Source organism: Scyliorhinus torazame, chromosome 1 (assembly GCF_047496885.1).
Source record: "Scyliorhinus torazame isolate Kashiwa2021f chromosome 1, sScyTor2.1, whole genome shotgun sequence".
Lineage (NCBI taxonomy): Eukaryota > Metazoa > Chordata > Chondrichthyes > Carcharhiniformes > Scyliorhinidae > Scyliorhinus > Scyliorhinus torazame.
Window position 1 is genome coordinate 30,056,592 of NC_092707.1, and position 22,912 is coordinate 30,079,503.

Below are 22,912 nucleotides of genomic sequence, written 5' to 3' on the forward strand. Positions count from 1 at the left end.
TTTGTAAAACTTTTAAATTGTTGAAATCATGATTTATCATGATTGCCATTCCAGTAACAGTATTGCGGCAGTAGCACCGTGGTTAGCACTGTTGCTTAACAGCATCAGGTTCCCAAGTTCGATTCCCGGCTTGGGTCACGGTCTGTGCGGAGTCTGCACATTCTCCCAGTGTCTGCGTGGGTTTTCTCCGGGTGCTCCGGTTTCCTCCTACAAGTCCCGAAAGACATTCTGAACTCTCTCCATGTACCCGAACAGGTGCCGGAATGCGGCGACTAGGGGATTTTCAAAGTAACTGCATTGCAGTGTTAATGTAAGCCAACTGGTACAATAATAAAGTTCATGGTTTAGAAAAAGATTGTTTTGAACTAAGAAAGCTTGCTGTTAGGTTTGCTGACCCCCTGTACGAGATAAATGGTATTAGTCTCCCCCAGCCTCTAACTCGAGATGAATCTGGCTTCTGTGGCTCACACAGAAAGCACGGTACTATCAGAGTCATGTCTCATTTGAATAAGAGCACAGGTTCAAATTCTTCTCCAGAGCTGCTGCATTTGCAGGGGTGGTATCCTTCAAATGAGACATTCAAATTAAACTCCTGTCTCTCATCTCGTGGTTAAGGTGCAGATGGCGACACCTCCATTATCCAATATTTGTCAACATTTGTCTGGGTGCAAAATGGCTTCAAAATAAGTGAAAAAAGTGAAATGTGTGATGTTATATAAATGCAAACTCCCCTTTCATAGAAATTATTGCAACACAGAAGTCATGACACTACACACCGCTGTGACAAAATAGGCTCAAAGTTTTATTGCAATTAAAACATTTGTACCAATCTGACTGGAGATAAACTTTATTCATTCGTTTTTAAAATAAAGACATTTTACATTTTAGGATCCATGTTGAGGAAGTCTCTCCATCAGTACACCTTCAGAATAATTATAATCCACTTTAAGCAAAAAAAACAATAAGTGAACTGTAGTTCCCCACACTCGTCAGTAAACACATCTTATGGAGCAGTGATGAACAAGGTGAAATAGGGCTGTACTCCCTTAGCCGATCACACCGGAGGCAATAAGAGGACGCCAGGGATCCAGCTATAAAAAAGGTGCTGGGAAAGAAAGTCAGGAGTTCTCATTCCTGATGAGCAAATCCTGCTGGATAATGAGCCTGAATGTCTGGTCAGGTCAGGAATCAGGCTAGGCTGTGTCCTTAATGGTAGCCTGGCCAGTAACACCACCCAGCCTCAAGAATGCCCCTCTGGGCATTGTACTGAAAATGTATCCATAAAATCTCCTGCCTTAAATAAGGTTATTTCAGGCCAGGGGGGAGGGAAAGATTTCAAAAGAGAATAAAACTCAAATCACAGGATCCTGATGCTGAGACTCCCTCCTTTAATAGTGCATTCTCCAATATAAAAAAAGGATCCTTCATTCAAGTAGGACACAATTTATAAACATGGTCCGCAAGACTGAACAGAAGCTTGTAAAAAAAAAAAAAGAGAAACTCTATAGTTTACAGAATCTAGTGCATAAAGAGAACTCCAAAACCAGTTCAAGTGTTAAAAGAAAATCCAAAAGGAGTTTACTGACATGAAGTTTAGATGTTTAGTTAAGGCCCATGTTCCACTCAAGGCAGCAAAATATATGCCCAGATACAGCAGTCTTTTTATTTCTGTAGTTACCAATAGGAAACTGTTACCATAGTAAAAACAAACAATGGTACATTTCCCCCCCCTCCCCCCCCAAAAAAAAATAGTAAGTAGAACACGTGGAGTTTTAGAAGTCAGCAGCATCACACAGGGAAGGGATGGGAAGAGATGGATTTGGGTGACATCATAAACCACAAGCTCAACAGTTTACAACCATATGGCCTGAAGCCCACTGACATGACACACTGACCACCTCAAATTTTTTTTTAAAGTGACCTGCCAAAGCAGGGGAAGGGTTCATTTATTCAGGTCTATAGATGCTCAGTCTGTCCATTCCAACAGCCAGTGTACTCAATGCTGTTCATTCACCATCTACACTAACTTAATAATGATCTTAAATTAAATCAGCGTCTGGTTGTCAGGAAATAATCGGATCAGGAACAGAATTTGAGTTGGGGGCACTTTTTGCAGTGTTTAGCACATGTAACCTTTTACAAATACACTCCAATATAAATTGCAAAACAAATCTTAAGGTTCCCAACTGGCTCAGGATTATTGGAAAATTCCTCCAAAAACATACAAGCTGCCACAGATCTTGTTCTGCAGTGGAGGACTTCATTGCTTTGTGCTAGCTGGGTTAGCGTCCAGTCAGCAGTGCATCAGAAGGCAGTGGTGCAGCAAGCACGTCAAGACAACAACAGAAACACAAGAGATTCTTGATCATTTTAACAAATATTTTAAATATGTATAGAAAAAGCTGCCAGCACTGAAGAAAAGAGAACATGCTAGGCACAGGAAGCAGCCCCACCAGTATCCAATCTGGACAAAGAGTCCAGATAGATTCAGATGAAGGCTCTACTTTTGATTTCCTCCTTCTAGGATATCAACCTCTCTGCCAGCCCAGCGCACTCATCAAAGTCAATCTGACAAGCAGGCAAGGCAAAAGATCTAGCTTAATGATCCCTCATCAGAACTGGCAACTTTGCCCAAATGATGGAAGGAACATCTCTTGATGGACCAAACAGGTTTTAGTGAATGGACCCATTTGAAACACTAATCCATCTGTCAGTCGCTTATCAGCTTGCCATGCATTAGAGATAGGTTGCCACCTTGTAATACATGACAGAACTGTATAATATTGCTAATAATGTGGGCTTTTCTAGGAAATGAGCTGTCATCACAGATTGCAATAAATGGAAGGCTCTAGTAATATTTCCAAGCATTTTAATGTGGAATATTGTATACATTAACAAGAAATCAGTGAAAAGGTTATTTCCCAAAAATGTGTCATACCCATAAGTCAACCAATAATCATAGTAAACTCACCTGGTGCATAATCAGGTTAAGTTTAGCTCACTTTGCAGTGTTAAAGCAAGGGTCAAAATATTGCACATATCCAGTTAATGGTATCACCCACTGTTCAATTACAGCGCAAATGTTGACACTACCATTACCCGACTTCATATCCTTCACTTGAAACCCAAGTCCACTTGAATAATTCTCAGGCCCTTGCCATCAAGCAGAGATAGTTGTGAGAGGGAAGGCATTCTATGCTGAGGAACAGGAAGGGAATGCAACACTTGCACACGCACACACGCACACACGCACACACGCACACACGCACACACACACACACACACACACGGCTGCCCTCCTGACAAACTCAGATTTTATTCAAGCCAGAAGTTCCAGGTGAGGTAGAAATAGCGGAAAGAGATTTTAGAAATTGCAAAACTTAATGACTGCAATCTTTAAGGATTAAAAAATGTCATGCCCCATGGTTATAAAAGCTGCGGTCCAAAAAACCAATGGCATTACTGAGATTTCCCTAAATAGACTATTTATTCATTCATTCCATTATTCTTTAACAAATCCAAAAGGAAAAAAAAATTAATTAAATAGAGACGTAATCAAACAAAGCTGTCATAAAAGCACACAAGATCAGCAAAGTGCAACAGTCAACAAGCATATCAAAATAAGTGATGCCCAAGTTTCAGGCCATTGCATGAGATCCCACATTAAGACTAAAACGCAGTACAAACAAACTCTAAATCTGGTCAACATCAAACATACTTAAATGACAGACTTACTCTGTGGAAGCAGTTAGCTGGAATGATCTTGGGACACTATTATTAAAGTGGAAGTCCTCTCTCCTACCTCAAATCAGAAAAAGGCTTCATTATTTCTTGAAAACTTCATTACTGTCGAACTATCATAGTTAATAGGTCCAAGTATAATTTAAAACATGGTCTCAGATTGCTCGGAGTGAACCTGGTCTGCCCAGGTTTCAAAACAAACATCATTTATAACGAGCCGCAATGAGAAGGCACTGAGGTTTCAGTCACGACTGTCATGGGACCACCAATACCCCCACATTGCATTTCCCACCCACCACCATGCAGTGCCCCCCCCCGGTGCTTCAAGTGATAGCAAAACACAGTTGGCACACGTGTTTGATTTAGGTCAAGTTAAACATAATTTGCCAAAAATTCCTTTCTTTTTTCAATGTGACAATTGAAGCAACAATATATACAAGATCTGTTTTGGAAATCTTATGCTCAAAGTGAGGGGATATTGGTGCACAGGAATACAAGACATCGCCATATTGTTAGCATCAAGCACTCAATGGCCGCACTGCCAAATACCAAGCTCCCTCTCCTCGACTATTTTTCCATCCCATCTTTTTTATTGCACTAATTTGACAATTCTCCGAAACCAAAAGTTACTCGGTCACATCTTGGAGTGATATTGACAACTTATTGCCAAATTATCTACCTCTTCCCAGACAGGAATAGTCAATAGATTTTTTTTGTTAAGAGGGACAATCCTGTGCAGCAACTCATGCTAACAGCCATTGTTTGAATATAATAAGACAAAACACACATCTCAATTCTCCTGATGCTGAATGGGTAAAGGAACCAGTTGTTGTCAAAGTACAGAACAAGGAAGTTCCAAAATTCTAATCACTGGTTTAGTCAGTCAGCTGATCTCAAGTCCCTGGGCTTGAAAGACTTATCAAGGGACTGTAATCCCGTTTATCGAGAGGTCATTGGATGGCAAATAATCATACAATATATTAAAAAGCTGGTCATGTTAGCTCATTTTCAGCAGTTCAACACTGCACTCTCAAAAGGAGTGCAGTTTGAAACTGGCTATCGCAGGAAGCGAAATGTCAATCTGAAATGGCAAGATAGCAGAAGAGCTCAGCAGCGAGGGGGGGGGAGAGCGGAGACAGAATCACCACTTATAACCAGCAAATGAACAATCAGCAAGGGCATCTCCCAACAGGGTGTTGAAATATTTGAAATGCAACAAGTTTAAAATTAGAAAAAGGACAATCTGGACTTTTTAAAACCAGCTGACTCAGCTTATTGCTCTTGGAAATAGAAACCAAGGTCAGACTCGGTTTAAATTTATTCGGATAAATTTTGTTTCAGCTTCACTGATTTAGACTAATAGGAATTTCCTCATTTACAGGTTCTATAGTCTCAGCCTCCAGCTGACTGTTATAGCCACTTAAAAGTGCCAAACTGATGGCAGGTTTTGGATATCCTGCAATGATCTTGAGACTTCCAGATTTAATAAATGAAAGGGGGGAAAAAGGCCAGACAGGAAGCTCGCCAAACAGAGCAGTTAGAAAAAACCTACAATTTTATCTCTTTAATGTTCATGTCCCTAGTAATCGTTTGCTAACAAGGTCAAGAAATGTTCTACTTCCAGTAGGATTTCTGGAAAGGTTCAGGCTGATTTTTCTAAACTGTCCATACTACAACCCATTTTAAAATACTTTTCTTTACTTCGAAAAAAAAACAGGGTGAGAGCCCCCCCTGATGTTTTAATTAAAGTGAGCCATCCAGCATGGAATATCACAGACTTCATCCCAGGTCTGGTGTCAAATTAGTTAGTTGCCACATGCCTGGCAGGAACTGCCTTCAGCTCCCGTGGTTTGAGGATGTGGGCCAGGACAGAGAGAGGAGAGAGAGAGAGAGAGGAGAGAGAGAGAGAGAGAGAGAGAGAGAGAGCAGGAGAGAAAAAGCAGGCAGAGATTCTATGCTGAATCACTGCTCAGCAACTTGAGCCAAGTGGAGATTACATCTGAGCCTGTACTATGTGCAGTGTCCCGCCACAGCCAAACAGTCTGCTGATATAACTATCTAGGCTCACACAAGATGAATGGATCATACCCCAGCAGGCATTAGCAGCATTGAGAGAGGGGCAGGAGGGGAAAAAATAAATGGGATTTGGTGATTCAGTGTGCTGGAATTTGACATCCAAATTGTCAAGTTTATCTAAATTTAACCATAGAATACATAGGATACCCGTAAAATGGCAAGGAACAATTTTAGAAAAGGATGTGGCTTCATTTATCAGTTTGAACTGCTCTCTTTAAATTATAGGAAGTTAGCCTCGCCTCCTGGCAGTTGAAAAGTAAAAGATGAAATATTTGCACGTTGAGCTTTTACATTTCCCGCAACATCGCCGTTATAAACAGTCAAAGGCCACGTATTTTGAGAGTAACCCTATAAAAACCTTGTAAATTTGTTATATGATCAATTAATACAAGAAAGAAAATAATATACGCTCCACTATTTCATCAGATAAACCGATAGCTAATAGGACTCAAGAGATGGATGGACCTGATTGAATTTGTTAATTACAGCACTAGAGTTCAGAAGAACACAGTAACTCACACACAAATCAACTTCACAGAGATGGTGTCTCTTCTGCCTGGATTCCACACTAATTATTACTGCTGGTTAATGATCATTACCCATAGAAACAGCAACCTAAAAAGTTATCAAAATCACAGTGATTACAGTTAGTTAATTGGAGAGAGAGAGAGCGCGAGAGAGAGACACACTTAAGTGCAGGTGTTAGACCTTGTAATCCATCTCAGCATTCATTTTTGTGTACATTTCATAGATTGCGTCAATAGTCACAGTGAAGTTGACTAAAAACTGTCTGATTTTCTCTACACATTCTTCTTCTTTGACATCTCTACCCTTCGACAGCGCTTTCATAAAGTCAGATTTATATGGAGCTGCGTAAACTGCGGCCTGCAAAACAAAATGCAAGGTCACGTACTGCAGTCAACACTTCAAAGCTTGCCCCTCAGCACATCCCAATTGTCCAGCATCCTGACTGATGTCCGGTCTCCCAGACCTGGTGGGTTTTGACAGTGATTGCATCGGTAACTACACACTCTTCCCTTAAGCAAATTAATTAAAATTATAGATTTGGGGAGGGCAAACAAAGCAAGGGAATACTCAATAAACGGGAAGATATTTCAAGGGGTTGAGGAAGTGAGAGACCTTGGAGTGAATGCCCACAGATCCTTGTTGATGGCAGGACAGGTGGCCAAGAAAGCATACGGAATGCTTTACTTTATTGGGCGAGGCATTGAATACAAAAGCAGATTCCTAGATCAGCTGAGATTCCCGAGGGTGGAGGAGCAAGAGGTGGCATGTTTGGGGGCACCAATTGGGTTGGAGGAGCTGAGCAAGGGTTTGGGGAGCATGCAGGCGGGGAAGGCCCCGGGACCGGATGGATTCCTGGTGGAGTTCTACAGGAAATACGCAGGCCTGTTGGCCCAGCTACTGGTGAGGACCTTTAATGAGGCAAGAGAGGAGGGGACCCTGCCCCCGACAATGTAGGAAGCGACAATTTCTTTGATCCTAAAGCGGGACAAGGACCCACTGCAATGTGGATCGTACAGGCCGATCTCGCTCCTCAATGTGGATGCAAAGTTGCTGGCAAAAGTGCTGGCCACGAGGATCGAGGACTGTGTCCCGGGGGTAATCCACGAGGACCAGACGGGATTTGTAAAGGGCAGGCAACTAAACACCAATGTGCGGCGGCTCTTAAACGTGATAATGATGCAATCGGAGGAGGGAGAGGCGGAGATAGTGGCAGCTATCGACGCGGAGAAGGCCTTTGACAGAGTAGAGTGGGAGTACCTCTGGGAGGTGCTGCGTAGGTTTGGATTCGGGGTAGGGTTTATCAATTGGGTTAAGCTCCTTTACAGAGCCCCAATGGCGAGTGTAGCGACGAACAGGCGGAGGTCGGAGTACTTTCGACTGTACCACGGGACGAGGCAGGGGTGCCCCCTGTCCCCCCTGTTGTTCGCATTGGATATCGAACCATTGGCCATGTCATTGAGGGAGTCTAATAAATGGAGGTGGGTGGTCCGAGGGGGAGAAGAGCATCGGGTGTCGCTATATGCGGATGACCTGTTGCTGTACATGGCGGATCCAATGGAGGGGATGGTGGAGGTCATGCAGACTCTATGGGAGTTTGTGGAGTTTTCGGGCTATAAGCTCAATGTAGGGAAGAGTGAGCTCTTTGTATTACAGGCGGGGGACCAAGAAAGAGGGATGGGGACCTACCGCTGAGGAGGGCGGAGGGGAGCTTTCGGTATCTGGGGATCCAGATAGCCAGGAGTTGGGGGACCCTACATAAACTGAATCTGACGAGGTTGGTGGAGCAAATGGGGGAGGATTTCAAAAGATGGGACATGTTACCGCTCTCGCTGGCGGGTAGAGTGCAGTCGGTCAAAGTGGTGGTCCTTCCGAGGTTTCTGTTTGTGTTTCAGTGCCTTCCCATCGTGATCACCAAGGCCTTTTTTAAGAGAGTAGGCAGGAGTATTATGGGGTTTGTGTGGGCGAATAAGACCCCGAGAGTAAGGAGAGGGTTCCTGGAACGCAGTAGGGACCGAGGAGGGTTGGCGCTGCCAAACCTGGGGAGCTACTACTGGGCAGCAAATGTGGCGATGATCCGCAAGTGGGTTATGGAGGGAGAGGGGGCGGCATGGAAGAGGATGGAGATGGCGTCCTGTAAAGGAACGAGCCTGGGGGCGTTGGTGACGGCACCGCTGCCGCTCTCGCCGACAAAGTATACCACGTGCCCGGTGGTGGCAGCAACGCTAAGGATCTGGGGCCAGTGGAGACAGCACCGGGGTGCAATGGGAGCATCGGTGTGCTCCCCGATCAGGGGTAACCACCGGTTTGTCCCGGGGAAGATGGACGGGGGGTTCCAGAGCTGGCATCTGGCGGGGATTGGAAGAATGGGGGACCTGTTCATCAACGGGACGTTTGCGAGCCTAGGGGCACTGGAGGAGAAGTTAGAGTTACCCCCGGGAAATGCCTTTAGATATATGCAGGTGAGGGCTTTGAGGCGACAGGTGAGGGAATTCCCGTTGCTCCCGGCACAAGAAGTTCAAGATAGGGTGATCTCGGGTGTATGGGTCGGGGAGGGCCAGGTGTCGGAAATACACCAGGAGTTGAAAGAAGAGGGGGAAGCGCTGGTAGAAGAGTTGAAGGGTAAATGGGAGGAGGAGCTGGGGGAGGAGATCGAGGAAGGTCTGTGGGCTGATGCCCTAGGTAGGGTTAATTCCTCCTCCTCCTCATGTGCCAGGCTCAGCCTGATACAATTTAAGCTGGTCCACAGAGCGCACTTGCCGGGGGCGAGGTTGAGTAGGTTCTTTGGGGTAGAGGACAGATGTGGAAGGTGGTCAGGGAGCCCGGCGAATCATGTCCATATGTTTTGGTCATGCCCGGCACTGGAGGGGTTCTGGAGAGGAGTGGCGGGAGCAATATCTCAGGTGGTGAAAGTCCGGGTCAAGCCAAGCTGGGGGCTAGCAATATTTGGAGTAGTGGACGAACCGGGAGTGCAGGGGGCGAAAGAGGCCGGCATTCTGGCCTTTGCGTCCCTAGTAGCCTGGCGAAGGATCTTGCTAATGTGGAAGGAGGCGAAGCCCCCCCCAGCCTGGAGGCCTGGATAAATGATATGGCTGGGTTCATAAAGTTGGAGAGGATTAAGTTCGCCTTGAGAGGGTCTGCGCAGGGGTTCTACAGGCGGTGGCAACCGTTCCTAGACTATCTCGCGGAGCGTTAGAGGAAGGTCGGTCAGCAGCAGCAGCAACCTTGGGGGGGGGGGGGGGGGAGACTGCCTGGGAGGGTGGATGAGCAAGAGATAACATGAAGGGTTGGGTAAACTGGCACGTACAGGTGAGGGCCAGTGTACAAAGCTGTGTAAATATATCATTTTGCCACGTATATATCTTGCTCTGCGCGATTTCTCGTTTTTGCTTGTTACGAGGTGGGGGGGGGGGGGGGGGGGGTATTGTTTGTAAGGGAGAAAAATTGTGTTGAAAAACTTTAATAAATATATATATTTTTTTAAAGAATACAAAAGCAAGGGATATAATGATGGAACTGTATAAAACATTAGTTAGGCCACAACTGGAATTTTGTGTACAGTTCTGGTCAGCACAACATTACAGGAAGGACATAATTACCATGCAGAGAAGATTTACAAGAATTTTACCAGAGCTTGAAAATTGCAACAATGTGGAGCAAGAGATTGGATAGATTGGGGACGTTTTCCTTCGAACAGTGGAGGCTAAGGGGTAACCTAATTGAGATGCGCAAAATTAGGAGGAGCCTGGACGGGGTAGAAAGGAAAATCTTTCACCGGGTGGTGGCCATCCGGAATGCCTAAGTTGATGCTGAAACGTTCAACTCATTTAAAAAGTACCTAGATCTCTATCTGAAGTGCTGTAACTTGCAAGGCTATGGACCAGGTGCTGGAAAAAAACGATTGGAATGAGCGGCTAGTTTTTTTTCCATTTTTTTTGCTGGCGCAGACATGATGGGCTGGATGTCCTCTTTCTGCACTATAACATTTCTATGGTGTTGTTGGAAAATTCAGAGTATGTTTAAACCTGGAATATTCTAGTTAGAACAATTCTTTGAAGTGTTTTTTCCTAGTCTCCCCATCCCCCTGGAAGATGCGGAGATCCAAGAGCAATCTCCCACAGGCCCTGGGATACTTCACAGGGATGGTCAGTATGCATGCGTGAGCCCGTGCAAGATTGACCTGGAAGTAACTTCCAGAAAAGGCTTGCCAAGTTTGGTTGCAGCCCAGTATGTGTGAGCAGGTTCAAGCAAGAAGCGAATGCAAAAGAAAACTCACAGAAAATAGTCTTTGTACAAGCCAGCCATGATATTTCTTCAGGGCCAATTCGTATGCTTTTGTTGCATTGACTCGAATGAGGTTTGGATTTGCATCATCCCGCTCCCCATCTGCAATGCTTTGCAGCATAACCTGTATGAACTTCAAACCCCTGCAAAAGTGGATGGGGAAATAAAATAAAATCACACAGAAACAAGATTTCCCCCCCCCCCCACCTGATTTCAAAAACCAGACTAATTTTTAAACATGAATCTAATAGTCGCTGATATTACACATTGTATCTATTTATTTCAGTTCACATACCAATGTAGAAACAATGGTAGGACCCCCAATTAATGTAAATTAATTCATTTCCAGACTGCTATCAGAATTAGATCCTTGCAAGCTCGAGTTATCTTCCTTGACACAATGGCAGCACTCTTGCTTCGCAATCAGAAGGCTGTGCATTCAAGCTGCACTCCAGAGAACATAATAAAAGCTGTCAGTTCAGCACTCTCCCAAGGGGCTCCAACACTCACAGGTGCAATTTTTGGACGAGATGTTAAACCGCAGTTTGCCTGCACTCTGGTGGTTACAAAATATACGATCGTACTTGGGATTTTCCTTTTGCCCTGGTTGACATTCATCACTTGACCAACACCAAATACAGATTGACTGGTCTTTCTGTCTCATTGCTGTTTGCAGGACCCTGTTGAGTGCAAATTGGATGGACCGTTTCCCTGCAACACAACAGCGGCTACATTACTGAAGTGTTACAATGGCTGTGAAGTGTTTTGGGATCTCCGAAGGATGATGAAAGGGGCTAAGATAAATGCTCGTTCTCCCAAAGATCTAAATCCATAGGACAGGCAGCTCCTTCACTTTAAAAAGGTGTAATTTGGACATCTGCAAGTACACTCCCATTCCTTGGCCACAGAATTTGCATCCCAAAAATTGGCCATTTTGCCCAACTGGGCTATGTTGGTGCTTACCTGCCACTTAAGGCTTAGGCAATAATGTTGGCCGAGCCAGTGACACCCACAGAATTTTAATAAAATGCTGTTTACTGTTGTTAACCAGTTATATCTTGGTTCCTAGTTTATTTTTCTTACCATGGCTGTTCATCACAACAAAATCAATTTCAAGGTTCGTTACATTGCTGATTCAATGACTAATGACTTGGAAAATAAGACGAGGCTCTATCTAAACAAGTGATTGTTCACAGCTGGCAACAACACTCGTTTACGAAGTGAAAACCTCATTTCCACTTAGTACAATTACTGTAATTACGATAAAACAAATGAGATAGTGTTGGGGCAAGAGGAGGTAGCCTTTCATAGGGCATCTGAAGAAGAAATCTATCATAAAGACATGAATAATAGCAAAGAGCTAGACAGGGAGACATGTAATTTGAAGCCTCATTTAAATGGCTACCTAATAGTGAAAAGTCAGCCAAGATTTATGTGCCCGAGGGCTACCCAGTCCTGCCTCAGGACCTCAGGAATACAGATTTAGGCATTGTTGTGGCCCCTCTATAGTGAAAACAGCTCCACTGTTCAAGCTCACGTACAAAGAACAACCACTTGGATGATGGCAGCTAAATTGTGGGGAGAAAGCCAAAAACAAAAGGCAAATACAGCTACATAAATTAGACTGTTCACCTTTTTAGCCACATCAGCGCCAGTGTAGCTCCGACCTTTGGCCACTCAGTGCCATGTAGTTCCTTCTCTCCTTCCAGAATTAGCTGCAATGTTTTGAATTTTGTGGGATTTGTCTCATACACAGTCTTGATTTTCTGTATAAAATAAAATAAACAACTTTTGCACATACGTCGAACATTCAGGAGAGTCAAAATTCAGTCCTTCAGTTAGCTACAATTTCCTTTGAAATGAAAATGAAATGAAATGAAAATCGCTTATTGTTACAAGTAGGCTTCAAGTGAAGTCAGTGTGAAAAACCCCTAGTCGCCACATTCCGCCGCCTGTTCGGGGAGGCTGGTATGGGAATTGAACCGTGCTGCTGGCCTGCCTCGGCCTGCTTTAAAAGCCAGCTATTTAGCCCTGTGCTAAACCAAGAGTGAAAAGGCGTGACCAAAAGTGACTAGTTGAATGAATGGAGCTTGTCTCCATATATACACTGCATTTAACAGTGAGCTAGAAACACATGGGACCGGGGCAAGGAGTACATACTGAATCATTAGTTAATAACATTGCTCTTAATTATCATGTCATTGATGAATGATAAATAGCAAATGGGTAATGTAGTGGCTATACAACTGCTCAAGATTTCTGGAAGAAACCTTTGTAATTATTCTCCTCCTTCAGGATGCTCCTTAAAACCTACCTCTTTGACCAAGCTTTCAAACACTGATCCCAATATCTCCCTTCTGGTCTGATGAAGGTCCTACGAGGCGTACAAGGACAGTTCACTATGTTAAAGGCACTACAGAAATACAAAGTTGTCGATGGAAGCCAAATCGGAGCTGTGCTGAACCAGGTTTATCAATGGATAGTATTAACTGCACATCTCGTCTGCCATGACTTCCCACCCACACACAACAGTGACAGCTCCCTCCTTCCCATTATCAATTCTTCATACTGCTCCGTTCCCTCACCTCAGACCCCAGACCCAAGTTTCTGGTTTATTCCTGGGCCGAGTACTCAATAGCTCACATGGTCATAATTTATTTTAACATTACGTGCCTTTATCTTCTTACAGACAAGTTCCAAATGAAATCAGTCATTTAATAAACAGGGACACAATTTCCCATTGCTTTTCAGATTTAAGTAGCCAAACCCCTTCTACTCCTGGTTCAGAAGATCATGTTCGTGCCCTGTAGGTTGACATTTCATTCTATTACTTAGGGACTTGTCGGTGCAGATGTCTTTCAGATCAGATGTTAAGCTAAGGCCACATCTGCTTATAATAGAAGAAATAGGAGGAGTAGACCATATGCTTTCTGCACGATCTTCAGCTGCAACTCCACTTTCCCCACTCACCATATCCTTTGATTCCCTGACACACCAAAATCTGTAAGACAGCAGGATCGCACACAGTTGCCTTGTATCCTATACTCATTCCCTCTTCAAAGAGCCATGTTAGGCAAGCGTCCTCAAAGTTTCCCTACATTACAATTGTGATTCCTATCATAGAATTTACAGTGCAGAAGGAGGCCATTAAGCCCATCGAGTCTGCACCTGCCCTTGGAAAGAGCACCCTACTTAAGCCCACGCCTCCACCCCATCCCCCCCAACCCCAACTAACCTTTTTGGACACCAAGGGCAATTTAGCATGGCCAATCTACCTAGCCTGCACATCTTTGGGAGGAAATTGGAGCACCCGGAGGAAACCCACACAGAGAAGGTGCAGACTCTGCACAGACAGTGACCCAAACCAGGTATCGTTCCTGGGAAGCTGTGAAGCAACAGGGCTAACCAATTTGCTACCATGCTGCTTCCACTGTGCTACCGTGGCCTTTTAGATTTAGATCCCCACTGTGCTAACGGCCTTTTAGATTCCTCAATAAGAACAAAACACTTTGGGACAACTGGAGCTCATAAATAGTGCTATATAAATGCAGGACTCTTTTAATCCTCTCCTTGTACCAACCTGAACCACCAAGATGACTTAACACTTCTCCCAAAACACTGCAGTATTCCTTCAGCATGGTACTAGAGTGCCACCATAAATCAAGCACTAAATTAAGCCCCAGAGTCATGCTCTAACCCAGACCTATGCTCTAACCCAGACCTCTCTCAATCAGAGGCAAGTGCATTATAACTGAATCACTCAGACCTCCGACAGGGAGTTTCTTCTTTAAAAGGTAATGTAAGAACCAGAGTAGAAGTAAAGGAGTTTACACAATGCTTCATAGCACCAGGGTCCCAGGTTCGATTCCCGGCTTGGGTCACTGCCTGCGCAGAGTCTGCACGTTCTCCCTGTGTCTGCGTGGGTTTCCTCCGGGTGCTCCAGTTTCTTCCCACAAGTCCCGAAAGACATGCGGTTAGGCAATTTGGACATTCTGAATTCTCCTTCTGTGTACCCGAACAGGTTCCTGGAATGTGGCGACTAGAGGATTTTCACAGTAACTTCATTGCAGTGTTAATGCAAGCCTACCTGTGACACTAATAAAGGTTATTATTATGACTTAATTTGAGAACTAATATTCAATATTACTAGCCAAATTATTGGCCAACATTCCCTGACAAAGTAAACAAAACCTTGAGAATGGCAAAAAATACACTGAAAAGATAAATTTGAAGCACTAATAATACAAAAATTCCCACGGTGAGAAACTAAATATAAATCTGATATAGGAGAGTTCAGATTGATGAAAGCGAATATTCAGGAATAACTCCACGATGCATCTTTGTGGGGGACAGGGAGAGGGGTTGGTAAAGGCAGGTAGAACTGAAAGCTGCAGGTTTCTATGAAAAGTTGAGCGATGTGCACAGAATAGTCTCCCTCATCTGTACATCTCTAGGGCTGCGCAGCCTCAGAGCAAAAACTGCGAGCAACAATGAAAAAGGTTCCCGGAGCAAATCTAGTTGTAGTGTTGACACTACGTTGCTCGTTTCAGGGCTTAAAATATTTGTTGTAAATTGCACACGGTCTTATCATTAATTCCCCCGACACACTTATCAGAAGCACAGGAGGGATAGGCTTTCACAAGAACAGGCAGTGTGCCATCAGCTTATTGTCGCGGTGCCTCTCATGTGTGACAGCGAGCTATCCAGCCATGGAGGCCATTAAGCGAACCGTACACAGAACTGGCAGCAATGGCTACTGGACAGTGACCAGGAATGGGAACCCTGATCAGGTGGAAGAAAACATGAGATTCGTTGTACATCCTACACTGCAACACATTCAATAAACCCATCCAAAACAAAAATAGGGTAACTGCACAGACCAATTCACACATGTTGGATTGCCACAGCCCTGACTACTTACACTGATGTTACCAGTCACATCTGCTTTGATTGGTGAGAATACTGTTGACCCAAGGCAATCTGAAAATAAATAAATGCAATTTGATGAGAATACTGTTGACCCAAGGCAATCTGAAAATAAAGAAACGCAATTTGATTCACTATTATTAAACAATACGTTGTGCAACAGGCAAGTCTAACTCTCTGCAAAAGCAAGCAGTTAGTGCAAATAGTTTGACCATTTAGAAGCTTAAAGGAATAGATCACGATACATTTTGCACGTCGTTTTCTTAGAATTTGGGTGCAGTCTAAATTTACTAAATTTATATATTCTGAATTAAAGCCAGTTTGACGATATTCCTACACACGTAATTTGACAATTAATCGTGCTTATTTCGATTTTTTTTTTCTTTTTTTTTTTACATAGGTGGCTTGTTTTGGGCTCGAATGGCAGGGTGGGTTTCGGCGCCGCAGCACCAAGAATGACCCCGCTAACAAACAGCACTGTTTGGTCACACTAATCTCACTTCTTGCACTGACGGGCGGAGATCAGTGTAGGAAGAGATCGGGTGCCATTTTTAAATGCCACCCTGATCTCTCAATCCCCTCAGCACCCTACTGCGACCTCTGGACCCCCCCCCCCCCCCCCCAAGGTGGCGCCTTGGGAGGGGGGGGGGGGGTTCATGAGCCCCGCCTCACCCCACTCCACCTCATACAGGCAGATTACCCCGGACACGATCTTGGCACGGCACTACCAAGGTGCCCAGCTTACAGTGAGAGTGCTACGGTACCACCGTGCCCAGAGCCCGAACACCAGGGGACCGGCCTGGGAGACCCCCCCCAGATGCCGTTACAACTGGTTCACGTGTTATGCGGTTGCTAAATAGTGCCATGGCGAGGTCTCCCAGACATGGGTATTTGATCCCAGGCCTCGGGGTAATTAGACGGCAATATCTAAAAGAGCCTAATGGCAAGGGCAAAATCTAGATCGTGACATCTCAAGATCTTATTAGATCTTGCAAGGCATTCAGAACATCGCAAATCTTAGGCGATTTAACGGCCTCATCGCATCAGACGCGACAGGCTGTTCGGTCCCACCCATAGTATTAGAATACAGAAACATATCATATTGTCCCAACTGGTCTATGTCCATGTTTGTGCCATGATGTGGAGATGCCGGCCCGGGTGGACTGGGTGGGAAGTCTCAGAACACAAGGTTAAAGTCCAACAGGTTTATTTGAAATCACAAGCTTTTGGAGTGCTGCTCCTTCATCAGGTAAAGTGGAGGCAGATTCACAATCACAGCATATAGGAGACACACAATTGCAAGATAATTACAGATTGGAATGTGAAGAATGGCTGGAATGAGTGTTTACAGATGAAGACATCTTTACAGGAACAAACAGTTGAGAGTGGAGTGAGTGGTAATCACAGGTAATTGAGGTGTGAATTCTCTCAAGCCAGTTAGTAGGATCCATAGAATTTACAGTGCAGAAGGAGGCCATTTGGCCCATTGAGTCTGCACCAGCTCTTGGAAAGAGCACCCTACACAAGCCCACACCTCCACCCTATTCCCATAACCCAGTAACCCCCCCCCCCCCCAACACGAAGGGCAATTTTGGACACTAAGGGCAATTTAGCATGGCCAATCTACCTAACCTGCACATCTTTGGACTGTGGGAGGAAACCAGAGCACCCGGAGGAAACCCACGCACACACGGGGAGAACGTGCAGACTCCGCACAGACAGTGACCCAAACCGGAAATCGAACCTGGGATCCTGGAGCTGTGAAGAAATTGTGCTAACCACTATGCTACAGTGCTGCCCTGTACCATTCTGCAAACCCAGACAGTATGATGGGGGTTACATGCAATGTGACATGAACCAGAGATCCCGGTTGAGCCGTCCTCATCCATGCGGAACTTGGTTACCAGTTTCTGCATGGTTGTGTGTCTTGAAAGCCACCTTGGAGAACGATTACCCGAAGAAAATCGGAGGCCGAGTGTCCTGGACTGCTGAAGTGTTCCCCGACTGGAAGGGAATACTCCTGCCTCGCAATTGTTGCACAGTGTCTGTTCATCCGTTGTCATAGCGTCTGCATGGACTCGCCGATATACCATGCCTCGGGACATCCTTCCCTGCAGCGTTATGAGATAGAAAACATTGGCCAAGTCGCACGAGTATGTACATTGTACCTGGTAGGTGGTGTTCTCACGTGTGATGGTAGTGCCCATGTCGATGATCCGGCATGGCTTGCAGAGGTTGCCATTGCAGGGTTGGGTGGTGTCGGGGTCGCTGTTCTCCTGAAGGCTAGGTAGTTTGCTGCGAACAATGGTCTGTTTGAGGTTAGGCAGTTGTGTGAAGGCAAGTAGTGGAGGTGTGGGGGTGGCCTTGGGAGAGATATTCATCGTCATCGATGACATGTTGAAGGCTCCAAAGAAGATGTCATAGTTCCTCCACTCCGGAGAAGTACTGGAGATGAAGGGTAATCTGTCGGTCGTGTCCCATATTCGTCTTATGAGGATGTCGGTACAGTTTTTCGCTGTGGTGCGTCGGGACTGTCGATCGATGGGTCGAGTGCCATTTCCTGCTCTTACGAGGGAGTCTTTCAGCATCTATAGTGTCTGTCACGTTCCTCCTCGTCTGAGCAGATCCTGTGTAAAGTAGGGCTTGTCCATAGGGAATGGCTTCTTTAAAGTGTTTAGGGTAGAAGCGGAGCATTGTGAGGTTATCTGTGCGCTTGCGGTAGAGTGGAGTGCTAAGATGTCTATCCTTGGAGATACGCGTGTCCAAGAATGCAACCGATTCTGGAGAGTAGTCCATGGTAAGATGGAACTTGTTGATGTCATCATGTAGTCATTTCAGTGATTCTTCGCCACGAGTTCAAAGGAAGAAAATGTTGTTGATGTGTCTAGTGTATAACGTCGGTTGAAGGTCCTGTGCGGTGAGGGGGTCTTGCTCGATCTAGTGCATGAAGATGCTGGCATATTGAGGTGTGAACTTGCTCGCCATGACTGCTCTGTGTGTCTGGATGAAGAACTGGTTGCCGAAGGTGAAGACGCTCTGGCCCAGGGTCAAGCAAAGGTTGTATGATTGCATCTGGAGATTGGCAGTTGTCGGTGTTGCAGCAATGCCGTCGTCGTGGGGCAGGCTGGTGTAAAGTACTTCACATTCCAATCTGGAATTATCTCACAATTGCGTCTTTCCTATATATGCGGTGATTGTGAATCTGCCTCCACTTCACCCGAGGAAGGAGCAGCGCTCCGAAAGCTTGTGATTTCAAATAAACCTGTTGGACTTAAACATGGGAAAAGTCTCACAACACCAAATGAATGCTACAGCACCAAATTAATGCCCCATCACATCAGCCAGCTACATCAAAGCATGAAGCATGGATTTAAACCCCACAAACACGGAGGGATTGTAATCACATCCACACAACGGAAGCAAGTGGATTTTGAACATACACAAGACTATCAGCAAGGAAATCAGCAAAATGATCTCTGCATTGGATAAGTGTGACCATGGTTAGTAGCAGTAGATCCGACCATGCTTTCTGATGTACTGCTGATCAGTTTAAGTGAGACCGAAAGTTATTTTTCTTTTCTACTGTTTTTCCTAATCTCTTGAAAATGCAGACAGGAATCCACAAATGCCATTAGTTCCTCAGTACAGCATGGAGATTGCATTCCACATCTCTGTGCATTGTTTTTACACTAAAACTGCAAAACAATTAGTTCAAATCACATCAGATGGGGCAGAAACACTGATTTTCCACTAACAAGTCTAGGGATTCTGATGCCAACTCATCACCTCTACTCCACACACAGTAAGGAATAACCCAGCACAGACCAGGGAAAACCAAACCTGGAGCTTTCCGGGTTTAGATGCCGAGTTGCGAAGGACAGCTTTTCTTTGATGAACTGTGCATTTGATAATAATAATCTTCATTATTGTCACAAGAAAGCTTCCATTAACATTGCAATGAAGTCACTGTGAAAATTCCCTAGTTGCCACATTCCAGCACCTGTTCAGATACACAGAGGGAGAATTCACCTAACAAGCACGTCTTTTGGGTCTTGTGGGAGGAAACCGGAGCACCCGGAGGAAACCCACGCAGACACGGGGAGAATGTGCAGACTCCGAACAGACAGTGACCAAAGCCGGGAATCGAACCTGGGACCCTGGCGCTGTGAAGCAACAGTGCTAACCACTGTGCTACCATGCCGCCCATTCATCAGCATTGGTCAGTGCATTTGCCAACTGAGCTGTGAAGATCAAAATTTATCACAGCCAACATTTCAATTCAGAAAAAAAATAATCCAATAAAATTAAATTGATGGATAATAATTTCCAGGTCAAAATGAATTGATAATGACCAGGCAGCTGGTTATTCATTACATAAGCGATAAACAAAATAGTATAAAAATGGAATAAAACTCTCAACACGTGAATAGAAAGCATCAATAATAGAAACTAATAGTACTTCTGGCCCAAGCTGGCACGGTTGTGTTTCCAGAACTGAATAATTCATTTTCTGGAGATAGCACAAAAAATTGTAATGAATTCTTTTATGTTCACAAGGATACAGCAACAATAAAGGGTAGAGCTCTGCATGGAAAACCACCCTCGGGTCATGAAGATGCTAATCGAATATTGAAATTCAACACATTAGAACGCACATTGTAGAGGAGCCCAATTTGAAAAAAAGCACACAGTCCCGAGGATGTGCTGGGCTGACTGATCATTGTTGGATAGTGGTAGTGTAACTGCAATTGGCTTTAGTAACCCTAATGCTTCTCCACCAACATCTCCATAAACCCCCATGGCATCGATCATCCCCCAACACCACCCCAAGGAGCGCACACCTTAGAACATAGAACAGTACAGCACAGAACAGGCCCTTCGGCCCTAGATGTTGTGCCAAGCTTTGTCCGAAACCAAGATTAAGCTATCCCTCCCCCTGTCATTCTGGTGTGCTCCATGTGCCTATCCAATAACCGCTTGAAAGTTCCTAAAGTGTCTGACTCCACTATCACAGCAGGCAGTCCATTCCACACTCTAACCACTCTCAGAGTAAAGAACCTACTTCGGACATCCCTCCTATATCTCCCACCATGAACCTTATAGTTATGCCCCCTTGTAACAGCTACATCCACCCGACAAAATAGTCTGAACGTCCAATTTATCTATCCCCCTCATCATCTTATAAACCTCTATTAAGTCGCCTCTCATCCTCCTTCGCTCCAATGAGAAAAGTCCTAGCTCCCTCAACCTTTCCTCATAAGACCTACCCTCCAATCCAGGCAGCATCCTGGTAAATCTCCTTTGCACCCTTTCCAATGCTTCGACATCCTTCCTATAATGAGGTGACCAGAACTGCACACAATACTCCAAATGTGGTCTGACCAGGGTCCTGTACAGTTGCAGCATAACCCCGCGGTTCTTAAACTCAAGCCCCCTGTTAATAAACGCTAACACACGTTAGGCCTTCACGGCTCTATCCACTGGAGTGGCAACCTTCAGAGATCTGTGGACATGAATCCCAAGTTCTCGCTGTTCCTCCACATTCCTCAGAACCCTGCCGTTGACCCTGTAATCCGCATTCAAATTTGTCCTACCAAAATGAATCACCTCACACTTATCAGGGTTAAACTCCATCTGCCATTTTTCAGCCCAGCTCTGCATCCTATCAATGTCTCTTTGCAGCCTACAACAGCCCTCCACCTCATCCACTACTCCAACAATCTTGGTGTCATCAGCAAATTTACTGACCCACCCTTCAGCCCCCTCCTCCAAGGCATTTATAAAGTTGTGGATCAGGTGAACGCCATGATGTTCTCTAAACCCTGGCGCATAATAGGTTGGACTCATACCTAGCAAAAAAACGCTGTGGTTGTTGGAGGCTAATCACTTCAATCCCAGGTTCAACTATCTTCAGCTTCCTCAATAAGCTACCCTCCATCATGTCAGAAAGTGGAGATGCTCATTGATGACTGCACAGTGGTCAGTCTCAACTGCAACTCTTGAAGCACACTGTGCCCGAATGTAGATAGACCAGTACAATAACATTCAGGCTTGGGCTGCTGAGTGGCAAAGTAACATACATACCACACAAGTGGCAGGCAATGTCTATCTCCAAAAAGAAAAGTCTAGGCACCTCCCTTTGACATTCAACAACATTTTAATCACTGGATGGTGGTGGAAAATTAAATATTCAATGGTAGGAGACTCCTTGAATATCTTCATCTTCAATTAAGGCAGAGCCCGGCGATTGCAGCCTTCTTCACTAAGATGGAGAGTAGCTTCCTCAGTTGCTTCCCCCTTCACCATCAAGCCAAACATTCCCTCGGATTCCTCTCTCTAACAAGCCCTTAAACCATTTTGTGCCCCAGTCTCCAGCTCTGAACTTGACACCATCACCCTTTAAGTCCTCTCCTCTATTGTCCATCTCAGTGGAACTTGCTTGATGCCTCATACAAATGGTCTTCCCTCTTACCAATTGTTATAGAATATTATTATTCATCTTAATCAAATCCATTGCTGATTTCACAAGTGCTGTGACCGCATTAGCTGATTTTCCCAGTGTATATTCGTATTTAATAGCTCTGTTACTTTGAGGTTTAGCTAGTTGCTTCCATTTTTGAGTCCATACTATATTTTAAACTTTGTTATTTTGATATATTAAAGATTAGCTTTCACCACATCCTTTCAACAACCTTTTTGTGGTCAAATTACCAAAGATCCACTCAGCCCGAATATCTCCCTCAAAAGCATCCGTGCCACTAACAAGTTAACTCAATCACCTCGGATTCATCTCTAAACACTCCCCTTCACCTCGGATTCATCTCTAAACACTCCCCTTCACCTCGGATTCATCTCTAAACACTCCCCTTTGGCGACAAAATCTGCAGACAAGGGATCAGCTTCCACAAGAACACGGATGATATGCAGCTCAATTGTTCTGACTGTATCAAACATTAAGTCCTGCACGAGTTACAACCTCCTCCAGACATGGTACTGGAAAGGTTGAGGCCATTGTGTTTAACCCCTACTCAAATTTCATACCCCTACCACTGGTTCCATGCCTGCTCTTGGTCAGTGTCTCATAGAAACATAGAAAGTAGAAGCAGGAGGAGCCCATTCGGCCCTTCCGAGCCTGCCCATCGTCATCATTATGATCATGGCTGATCAAGTTCAATACCCTGATCCCGCTTTCCATCTATATCCTTTGATCCATTTAGCCCCAAGAGCCAAATCTAATTCCCTCTTGAAATTACACAGCGTTTTGGCCTAAACAACGTTCTGTGTTAGCGAATTCCACAGCTTCATTACTCTCTGGGTGAAGAAATTTCTCCTCATCTCAGTCCCAAAAGATTTACCCCTT

At 44.8% G+C, this 22,912-nt stretch overlaps 1 protein-coding gene across 1 annotated transcript in view; it reads right to left on the bottom strand.

Moving 5' to 3' along the window:
* Positions 1 to 779: 779 nt before the first annotated feature.
* The window catches only part of gltpa (glycolipid transfer protein a), a 59,836-nt gene continuing 37,703 nt past the window's right edge, over positions 780 to 22,912 (bottom strand). Inside the window, exons 2-5 of the mRNA XM_072479872.1 lie at positions 15,548 to 15,606; positions 12,259 to 12,392; positions 10,619 to 10,769; positions 780 to 6,702 (exon numbers count right to left, since the gene is read on the bottom strand). Of these exons, the coding sequence (XP_072335973.1) occupies positions 6,520 to 6,702; positions 10,619 to 10,769; positions 12,259 to 12,392; positions 15,548 to 15,606 (527 nt within the window). The 3' untranslated portion in view covers positions 780 to 6,519. The remainder of the gene's footprint in view (positions 6,703 to 10,618; positions 10,770 to 12,258; positions 12,393 to 15,547; positions 15,607 to 22,912) is intronic.